The 10807-nt window shown below is 48.0% G+C and overlaps 1 protein-coding gene across 1 annotated transcript in view; it reads left to right on the forward strand.

Annotated features, from left to right (window-relative positions):
• Positions 1-2348: 2348 nt before the first annotated feature.
• The window catches only part of CYP24A1 (cytochrome P450 family 24 subfamily A member 1), a gene marked incomplete at its 5' end in the record, with an annotated part of 16118 nt that continues 7659 nt past the window's right edge, over positions 2349-10807 (forward strand). The window contains 6 exon segments of the mRNA XM_079945524.1: positions 2349-2606; positions 2828-3018; positions 4434-4527; positions 6367-6463; positions 8923-9014; positions 9672-9813. Coding sequence (XP_079801650.1) covers positions 2349-2606; positions 2828-3018; positions 4434-4527; positions 6367-6463; positions 8923-9014; positions 9672-9813 — 874 coding nt within the window.

Here is a 10807-nt window from a genome sequence, read left to right on the forward strand (position 1 = left end):
AATAGCTGACAGAACAATAGGATTCAGCATTTCTTTTGCACTTACTATGTGTCAAGCACCCTGCCAGAAGAAAGGCACACAGTGGTGAACTGAATGCTTCTTCTGTTTGGGGCTTTTTATTTATTTATTTTACCACCATTGAGGCGTAAAACAACATTTGCACCACACAGCTCCACATATACTGATCCCACCCACCTCCGTTTTGGAGATATTCCCATTTAAGAAACATTTCCAATATTCTGAGATATTCCTGGTTTAAGAAAGGGTGATGTAATATAGCATGTTGTATATGAAGGTACATAGTAAAGGCCAAAATCAGAAAATCTGGGTCTGACTTCCACATAACACTATGATAAGGTCTGTGACACAGGGCAAATTATAGAACGCTCTGAATTTTAACTTTATTTATTCATTTATTTTTTTGCCATTGGGCTGAAATGGGAAATTCTACGAAAAATGTCTAGCTTAGTGCCTGGCTTATCATAAGCCCTAGAAAGCTTTACATTTGTACACTAAGTAACATATGGTATATATGATATAGTGTCTATTACATATAGTATATATTCTATAGCATATGCTATAGAATATGTACTATATAGTGTATATATAGATATCTACATAGATATAATACATTATGTATGAATTATATAAATATATAACTATTACTTTTATTAACATTAACAGCCATTAACGTTTAATCAAGACAAATCTGAAATGACAGAGTTCAAGCTCAAGTCGGCCTGCAAAAGGTTTTCAAAAAACCAGCTAAAAGTTTACAATAAACTTACGAGAGAAGGATTTGACACCAGGGTCAAAATGACGCAGTCACGTGACTGAAAACCCTCAGAGGAAACAGAACTTCCCTCACCTCCTCCTTGGCTGGCGGTCGTTTTTGTACTGGATCAGAACGAAAGAATACGAACCACTTCAAAACAATCAGCAAAGTCTCCAACTTCTCTTCCTCGGTTAGTACAGAGAGTTCTACCCTTGCCAGCCACGAGGACCCTAGGAAGTGTGTGTGTGTGTGTGTGTGTGTGTATGGTGTGTTCCCTCCCGCGCTTGCTTAAGATGGACTTTGTAGGGATGGATGGGGATGGTAGGGGCCGCGGTTCGAAGGTGTAGGTGCCTAGCTTTTGCACAAGGTGGTCGGTGTCCAAATGGAGAGAGGGGCAGATGCCCAGTCTCAACCACGAGCCCTGCTTTTGCCTCTCATTTCATAACCAGCTAAAATGGCAACATCAGGTGGAGTACTGACGGTGGACTACGTTGTAGGCGCTTTACCTGCACCCACTCATTACATCTTCATAACAACCAAAATGGAGCAGCTAGGGAGAAAACTCTCCAAATTCAGCGGCTCCTCCTTGCCCAAGTTAAGACCCTAAGGTGAAATCCCCTCTTCGGGTGCCTTTCACTAAGACTCAAACCCTCCCCACCTTGGGAGGTGCAGAAAGCCAAGCTTCCTCCAAAAACACTTCCGTCCAGGCTGGCAAAAAAACTGGTTTCGGGCAACGCGCGGGCTCTCGGGCTCCGGCAGGCGCCGGCAGCCTCCTCGGGGCGGTACTCGGAGACCTCGCCAGCGCGGCGACGCGATTGTGCAAGCGCGAGGCTGCAGTTCCCGGCCGCCGGGGGAGGGCGGGGAGGCGCGCTCGGCGCACGTCCGGTGAACTCCAGTGAGCGTGCCTTCCCTGGGGGATTATCTCCAGGGTGGAGTCCGCGGCGTTCCCGCCCGGAGAGCCGCGCTCCGGTCACCCGAGGCCCGGCGCCCTCGCTCACCTCGCTGACTCCATCCTACTTCCATGCACCACCCCCAACCCCGGGTCCCGCGTCCCTCCGGGCCTGGCCAGCCGTAACCCACTCCGCCCCACTTAGCGTGCTCATTGGCCACCCAGGGCCTGCCCTGTCTCCATAAATACATGGTCCCCGGGCATGGAGCACGGAGAGGGACAGGAGGAAAGCGCAGCGCCAGCAGCATCTCTTCTACCTTCCTAGACACCTCCACTTCGCTACTCCAGAGCTGGAAGTCAGACTCGCAACCAGCAGGCGGACTCACGTCCTTTCCTTTCCTCTTCCAAGAGCCACCCAACTCCCGGCTGCGCTCCTCCAGCCCCTGCGGCCAGCGCTAGGCGGGCATCCGCTCCCTGAGGCTGCCGCGCGGTGCAGCGTCGAGCATCCTCGCCGAGTTCCTTTCTGCTCTCTGTCCGTCTTCCGCCCTCTCCATCACACCTGCTGCCCCTCTTTGCCTCTCTTCCGCAGAATCGTCAAGGCCCCAGCTCTCGCCGGCGCCTCTTTAGCCACCTCGCCCTTCCCAGCCCCCGCACATTCCCAAGCGCCCGGTCTCCCCTGCTGCCATGAGCTCCCCCATCGGCAAGAGCCGCTCCCTTGCCGCCTTCCTACAGGAGCTGCGCAGCCTGGGGCAGCCCCCCAGACCCGTGACATCTACGGCGTGCGCGCCCCGTCGGCCGCGGGAGGTGCCCCTCTGCCCCATGATGGAACAGGGCGAGGCGCAAGACGCGGCCGCCCTGCCCGGTCCCACCAAGTGGCCACTGCTGGGCAGTCTGCTGGAGATTCTCTGGAAAGGAGGGCTCAAGAAACAGCACGACACGCTGGTAAATGCCTCGTCGCGCCCCCAGTTCCCGTTCTGCTCCCCACCTTGCTCTCCAAACCCTCCCCGAGGCGCGCGGTTCGGGCGCACGGTGCGCTCGGTTGTGTGTCCAGGCTGCAGCGGGCCCCGGTCCCCGAGAGGAAGGAGGCGGGGAGGAGGGAGAAGCGCTCTTGGGACTCTGCAGCGGATGCGCGCTTACTTTGCACCCTGCCCGGCCCGCTGCAGGCGGAGTACCACGAGAAATATGGCAAGATTTTCCGCATGAAGTTGGGTTCCTTCGACTCGGTGCACTTGGGCTCGCCGTGTCTGCTGGAAGCGCTCTACCGCACGGAGAGCGCGTACCCCCAGCGTCTGGAGATCAAACCGTGGAAGGCCTATCGCGACTATCGCGAGGAGGGCTACGGACTGCTGATCTTGTGAGTCCAGGAAGCAGGATGGGGTTCGGCGGCTGGAAATTGGGAAGGGACGGGAATGAGGGTTCCCTGGGGTTGGACCCTTCTAATGCAGGGAGAACACGGAAGCCCGTACCTGCTGCGGTCACGGGCTCTTGCGTGGACTAGAGTGGGTGGAGGGACGTCTGGGCTGAGTACGCAACACTTGTGTTCTTTCTGGCAAGGGGGCTGGGCCAGGCCTTTCCGTCAAAGAAATGTCAAAAAAAAGGTTACGCGAATTATGATGTTTGGACTCTTGGGTGGAATGAGATTGTCAAGTTAGCATGCCAAGGCAAACATGTTATACAAACAAAATTATCCCTTAAAATTCTGCGACCCGCCCCTCTCCCCCCTTGGTAGCTCAAACGCCAGATGTTAACTCCTTTTGCTTTTGACAATGACCTTCCTTTGTAAAGGAAACTGTGGGAATTAGGAGATAGACCTACTTGGCAAGCTGGCATGGAGGGGTGTGGAGGTTGCATTTTAGAGAGAAATACTCTAATGTGATATGATTCCTCAGCTTTAACATTGTTAGCATTTAATACGTTAGCACTTTTTTTACCCCCAATGCCTAATAGTCGTATTTTTCAGGATATATATATAATTACTGGATTTATTTATTTATGGCTACATTGGGTCTTCGTTGCTGCGCTGCGGCTTTTTCTAGGTGTGGCTAGCGGGCTCGCCAGCTCTAGAGCGTAGGCTCAGTAGTTGTGGAGCACGGGCTTAGTTGCTCTGCGGCATGTGGGATCTTCTGGGACCAGGGATCGAACCCGTGTCCCCCGCATTGGCAGACAGATTCTTAACCACTGAGCCACCAGGGAAGTCCCTAATTACTGGAATTAAAAACGGTATTAATGCATGATGCATCACAGGCAGCGTGGTCATCTATAGAGCAAGTGCAAAAGGGTTCATGATGAGAACAGGCTTTTTACAGCTCCGGTGAATCTCTCACTGTTATTTGAAGGCAATGGCAAAATTCTAAATTCGAGGTGTTCTGTGAATGTGCCTTTCAACCCAATTGAAAGAAGACAAGATTTTTTTCCTCAAACAGATCTGAGTTGCTGGTGAAGTGGGTGTTCACGTGCCCACCCTTACTGCTGGAAACAGGCCACTGGCCTCCCAGTTCAACCCCAGCGAGGGCACAGCAAAAGTTCTGAACCCAAATATGTGGACTTCATCTTTCTGTGCAATCTTTGGCTCAAGGGAAAAGTGATTATTCATCGTATTGTCAAACTAGCCCCGAATATTCCAATACTAATTATTCTCTGGCTGTTTCTTGGCACGATTCTGTGTTCATTTGGTTATATAGTTTATGAAGTCAGAGAACTGGAGGTGTCTCTGCTTCTTCGTTCTTTTCCTTTCCGTTTGCTCTAAATATAATTCTGCTTCTCTCCCAGGGAAGGAGAAGACTGGCAGAGGGTCAGGAGTGCCTTTCAAAAGAAACTAATGAAACCAGTGGAAATTATGAAGCTGGACAACAAAATCAATGAGGTTTGCAGGACGGGGTTCGCTTTCCTGGTTCTCCTGGGGATGGAGGGATTTAGTGGAGCTTCAAGCCACAGCTACAAAGTGCAGAAGAAAAGGCAGGCAATCTGGATGATTCAGGAGTCTTCCTTTTCTCCTCATTCCTCTCCACATCCTCCTTCCTTATTCCCCCCTCCTTCACTCCCTTTTAAAGTAGTATTACGATAAGGGAGCAGTTACGAACATAGACTTTGACATTCTACAGTCCTGGTTTTGAACGTCACCCCACCCCCACCAGCTATGTAACCTGACTGTACCATTTAACTTGCTCACTTTCCCAGTCTATAAACTGGGAGTAACAATTCCCACTCCATAGGTTTACTGTGAGGATTAAATGAGATAACACTATAAACTTCCTAGGTAGTGACAGCTGAGCTGGGTTTTTTAGGATGAGCAGGAGTCTGCAAGCCAGAGAAGGTGGGAAAAGGCATTCAGGCAGAGAGCATAGCCTGCTGCAAATATGGAGGCATGAGATGGTGTGTTCAGAGAACAGTACATTTAGTGCAGCTGAAGTGAAGCTTTCTCTGAAATGATGCTGGGCAGAGGGCAGGTCTTTACAATATTTTTGTGCCATGCTGAGGTTTTTAGATGTTATCCTTTAGCCAGCAGGGGCCCAAAGGGGGAATTTAAACATGTAGAGGATTCTTTTTACTCCTGTTCACTCTCAGTATTTATTTTGAACTGGACCCACATAGGATCATGTAGGTGAAAGATTGCAAATTCAGAAGCTTCCAAGGGCCAGGTGATTAATATCAATGTATAAGACAGACCCAATAGGGATTTTAGCAAGCAGAATAGTGCATGCTCTTTCTAGAGGGGACAGCTGCCCCAGCTCTGGCAAATGCCTGCCACATGGAAATGTAGACCCAGTGTCACCAGATCTAGTAATTATTATTATTTTTTGATGACTAATGGAAAATTCATATGTTCATGTGAAATCTCTGGATTTTTTGATGGTAACTAATTCAAAGTACTTTTTAACATGCTATGTGGACAAACTAAACATGCCCATTAGTTGCACCTGTGGATTTTGTGGTCACATATGCCCTATTTCAGACCCCAGCAGAGCCACTTTTATGTGTCCAAGGGAGAGTGGCTTAGCTACTCTCTAAGCCTCAGTTTTCTCATCTGTTACCTAGGAAATGGGAGTAATGACAGTACTTTCTATCTCATGAGGTTATTTGAGGATCAGCTAAGGTAATACACTTTGTACCATGCCTCATTCTATACAAACCTCATTAAATGCAAAGCATTAGTCGTCTAAAACCCTGATTGTAGAAACTGGCCTCTAGGGGCTGTATAGGACCTGTCCAAGGTGACAGAGCTGTTTGGTAAAGGCGCTGCGTCCAGAACTTACAGTTCCCTGGCTCTAAGCTTAACATGCTTCATACAACACCAACCAGTAAGGAGACGTTTGCCTGCCCAGCTATGGAAGTGGCAAACCTCAGGGTAGCCAGAGTCCTTGAGACGTTTTCCCTACAGAGACACTGGGCTGATTCCTCCTTTGTGGTTTATTCTCCATTCTGATTAGAAGAAATGTTTTCCTTTTCTTAAATTTAGATCAAAAGCTGAAACCTAAGCTTCAGGGAGGCTGCAGGGAAAGCTCAGGAAATAACCCAGGACAAGGGTGTTGGGGCAGAAGATGAACTGCCAAGGAGAATATATAATTAGTGATGATTCAGAATGAGTAACATTATGGGCAGTGAATATACAAGGTAGCAAAACCTGAAGCTAACTTACTGAACTTGAAACTTTTGTTTTCCTCCAGTGACTGAAATGTGTCTTTGGTGATTTCTTTCTGTTAAGGTCTTGGCTGATTTTACAGGTAGAATAAGTGAGCTCTGTGACGAGCGAGGCTGCATTGAAGACTTGTACAGCGAGCTGAACAAATGGTCATTTGAAAGTAAGTTTTCTTCACATCTTGTTCATTTGATTTTGCAAGTGATTTTGAGAACAGACATGGCCCTGTGGACAACTCTTCTGTAATCATACACTATTGCTGAGTAGGAAAGGCCATAGCAGCCCTCTTAATGCTTTCAGGCATTTAGGTGATGCTCTACCCTCTGGACTGTTTATGTAGTCATTCAACAAACATTTACACAACACCTGCTATGTGCCAGGCACTGTACTAGGGACACAGCAGTGAACAAAACAGGCAACATCCTTGTTCACATGGAGCTCAGATTTTAGTAGGGATGACAATCAACTAGTAAATATATTTTAATATATACTCTGCCAAGGAGTAAGGGAGTCAAGAAAGAATGTAGGTTCCTAGGTGAGGCAAGTCTGCTTGGTAAGGAGACATTTGAGGTGAGACCTAAAGGAAGGCAAGGAGCAAGCCACTGGGGTATCTGTGGGAAGCCTGTTGGGACTGTGGAGACAGGAGGTGCAAATGTCCTGGGGTGAAAGTATGAATAATGTCTTTGGGGAACTTCGAGGATGCTGGTGTGAGTGGATTATGGGGGGAGGGGAAAGAGGAGCTGAGAAAGATTAAGCCGGGGCCTGAAAGTCCCCGCAAGAACATTTACTTTGAGTCCGATGTTGAGCCATGGAAAGTTCCAAACAGAAGGGAGCATGGTCACTGTTTTCAAGGACCACGCTGGGAATAAAAGCAAAGCCCTGCCTTGACGTGCTCGCTGCCCAGTCGGTATGCAGTCAGGGGAACGAGGCAGTAGCAGTAGAATGCGGAGCACTTGACTGAGGGGGTTCAAGGCTGGGGGAGAATCCTAGCGGCTGCCTCAGCTGAGCATGGTCAGGGATGCTTCACAGAGGTGGTACCATCTCAGCCGAGGCCTGGGGGATAAGCAGGAGTTTCCCAGGTGAAAGTGAAGGAAGATGGAATGTTCCAGGCTGAAGGAACAGAGAGTGTTGCGTTAAGGAGAAAGGTGTTCTGAGTAACTGGAGCATGTCCAGCAAGGGACGAGGATGTCCAGGGCAGAGGATAGGAGGAAGCAGCAGCCAGCCCATGTCAGTCCTGTAAACCAGGGATGGGCATTTGGCTTTGAGCCCAGAGTCCCTGGGAGCAATAGGAGAGTGATTTTAGCTGGAAGGTGCCAAGGTCCGATTTGCTGGAAGGATCACTCTTGACTGCTAACGTGAGGGATTGGAGAGGGTGCCCCGGGACGGAGGCTTTTGTCCTGACCTGTCTCCCCCATCAGATAGACCTCGTTGTAAAGTTACAGACTGTCATCTTAGCACTTGAGAAAGCCCCATGCCAATAAGAAATCCACAGAAGGTGTTAAGGGAAAGAGGGAATGATTATAGAGGAGAAAAGAAGAGTACGCTTTGGAAATCGTCCACTGGAAATACCCAGATTAAGGAGTATCAAATGCATTTCTTTGCAAGTCAAAGAAAACCTGACCATGGTGGTTGACAAATTATTGTCCACCATTATGAGAAGTCCTGAGGAAGCCAGTCCACAGCTGGCACTCAGTGATGTCCCCGGGACCCAAGCCTGTTCTGTCTTCCTTCCCATCCATCCTGAGCTAGTTGGCTTCTTGCAGAATGGCTCCTGCCCCTCCTGTCCTCACCCCTGCATTCTAGCAAAACCAAGAAGGAAAGAGGGAAGAGCTAAACCAGCTGTGCTTTCCCCTTTATCAAGAAAGCAAAAGTGTCTCCCTTGAATCTCATTGGCCAGACCTGGGTCATGTGACTGCTTTGGCTGCTACAGGAAGCCAGGGAAATCAGGAAACAGAATTGTCTTAGATCAATCCTGACTTATTGCCTGAGGACTGATACATTGACAGCCTAAATAAAATCGGGGTTCTCTTAGGGAAGAAATGGGCAAGAATGAGTATGGAGTAGGTCATTAACAATGGCTGCTACACATGATATCAAGGGTAAACTCTGAGAAGATCAAGACGTTACAGGAGAGATTCACTCATGTACAAAAATGGCTGCATCTTCACAGTGGCTCTTCCGATCAGGAGGTTCTGCAGGGGTGAGTCATTGGACCTGGAAATAATTCTAGAAAGAGAGGAGAGTAATCAGGCCCCTTTCTCTCAGAGAATTTGCTTTTCCTCTGTTCTTCGGAAAGACCTTTTTTTTTTTTTTTTTTTTTTTTGCGGTATGCGGGCCTCTCACTGTTGTGGCCTCTCCCGTTGCGGAGCACAGGCTCCGGACGCGCAGGCTCAGCGGACATGGCTCACGGGCCCAGCCTCTCCGTGGTATGTGGGATCTTCCCGGACCGGGGCACGAACCCGTGTCCCCTGCATCGGCAGGCGGACTCTCAACCACTGCGCCACCAGGGAAGCCCAAGACCTCACTTTTATGGGAGACAGAATTGAGCCTTTGGTAGCCAGCTAATCATGGACGCCAGTGTCGTTGTGAATGGGTAACAGTGTTGATTATTTTAAATAACAGGCATCTGCCTTGTGCTATATGAGAAGAGATTTGGGCTCCTTCAGAAGAATGCAGGCGATGAAGCTTTGAACTTCATCATGGCCATCAAAACAGTAAGCATCTCCTGGGTAGAGAACCTTTCCTTATAAGACGTTTACAGAACCTAACAAATGTGCATCACAGTGTTTCCCAACAGTGGCATCCACACATATTTGATTACAGTAGTTAAGTGTTCATTTTAATATGTGTTGCATATTTTCATGAATGAACGTACATAGACGTACATATAATAAAAAAAGGCACATTCAGTCGTTGTCAGGCAAGGTGAAAGTAGGTATTTCAGTTAAAGGTCAGTTGATTAAAATACTATTGCAAAGAGTCTGAAAATTTTCAGATTAAAATTTGGGGGATTGTTTAGGTTGTATGTAGAGACAGTAGACCCTGTGAAACTGGTTTTAGGAATGGCTGAAGTTTGGAAATTATTGGAAATGGAAATGGATATGAGATTTGTATCCTTCTTTTTTTATGTTTAGGTCATAAGATCAATTTTTTTATGAAACACATCCAGTGGAAAAGCATCCCAAAGATGATTTTCATATGTCCCTGGAGGGTGGGGCCGGGGACTGTGCTGAGAGCCCTGAGGCATCCTTGGAATTCCGGCCTTTAGGGGAGCAAAGGGTGCAGTTGTTTAGAACGCTTCTCTCAAGGAGTGCAAGTTGTCTTTGAGAGAAAGAGAAACGGGGGTGAAAAGGCATTTGTGTTCCCCACAGATGATGAGCACATTTGGGAGAATGATGGTCACGCCGGTCGAGCTGCACAAGAGCCTCAACACCAAGGTCTGGCAGGCACACACTCTGGCCTGGGACACCATTTTCAAATCAGGTAACGTGGCCACATGTACCCAGCAACCCTGTCTCCGGAGCTGCTGCCGGAAGGTCTGGATGATCTTGGCCTCAGCACCCCATCCTTTGATGGAGTTGCTCCTCCGGATTCTTTTGGGCTTTGCAAACTCATGAATTTGGGGATCGCCCTGGTACAGATGAATTCTAGGAAAAGGCAGGAGGTAGTTTTCTGTAGTCTTCTTTGGGAGCTAGGAGTGGTTAAAAACAAGAGCTTTGGAGTCAAAGATTCCTGGGTTCAAGTCCCAGCTCTGTCATTGGGTGTGGTGGCTTGGCCAAATGCACTCTTTTTCATTCTCAGTTGTCTCGCCTCTAAAATGGGTTAATAGTGGTAGTAGTACGTACCTCAGTACAACTGTTTTCAGTTCTAATATAGATAACTTAAAACCTGGCATATGATGTAGTGGGAACTGTCACTATTTCCTGCCAAGAAAATATGTAATATAATTTGTGCAAAACCTAAAAAAAAAGCAAAACCTGGCACAGTCCAATATCTCAATGGATCAGAGCTATTTCGGGTACAGGATGAAGGGAATATTTGGTGCTAAGTATTGTTCTGAGTATACACACACACACTCATTTAATTCTCACAGAAACCCTGTAAAGTAGGGTTTTCTATTAGGCCTGAGTGATAGAACTGAGACACAAAATTAAGTAACTTTATCAAGATTGCATGCTAGGTAATGGCAAAACCAGGGTTGAAGCCAGGCAGAAGATCCAACTCCAACCGCTGTGCCATTCATTGTCATCATTTTTACCATCATCACCATGATTATTATTACGGTGGTGGCTTGTATGATGGATTGAAGTGAGGGAGGTACATGCCTAGAATGTACTTGACAGACATCACCATTACCATCAGCATGCATGGGCACTGCACGTGTGTGTGTGTTTATGTTTGGTAACAATGGTGGAGGGTTTCTCCTCTCCTCTGCTGCCAGGATTTGGGAGCCAGATCCCACTGTGCCTGTATCAGTGACCATATCTGCTAGATGCTTGGATATGGG

The sequence above is a fragment of the Stenella coeruleoalba genome, assembly GCF_951394435.1.
Source record: "Stenella coeruleoalba genome assembly, chromosome: 15".
NCBI lineage: Eukaryota > Metazoa > Chordata > Mammalia > Artiodactyla > Delphinidae > Stenella > Stenella coeruleoalba.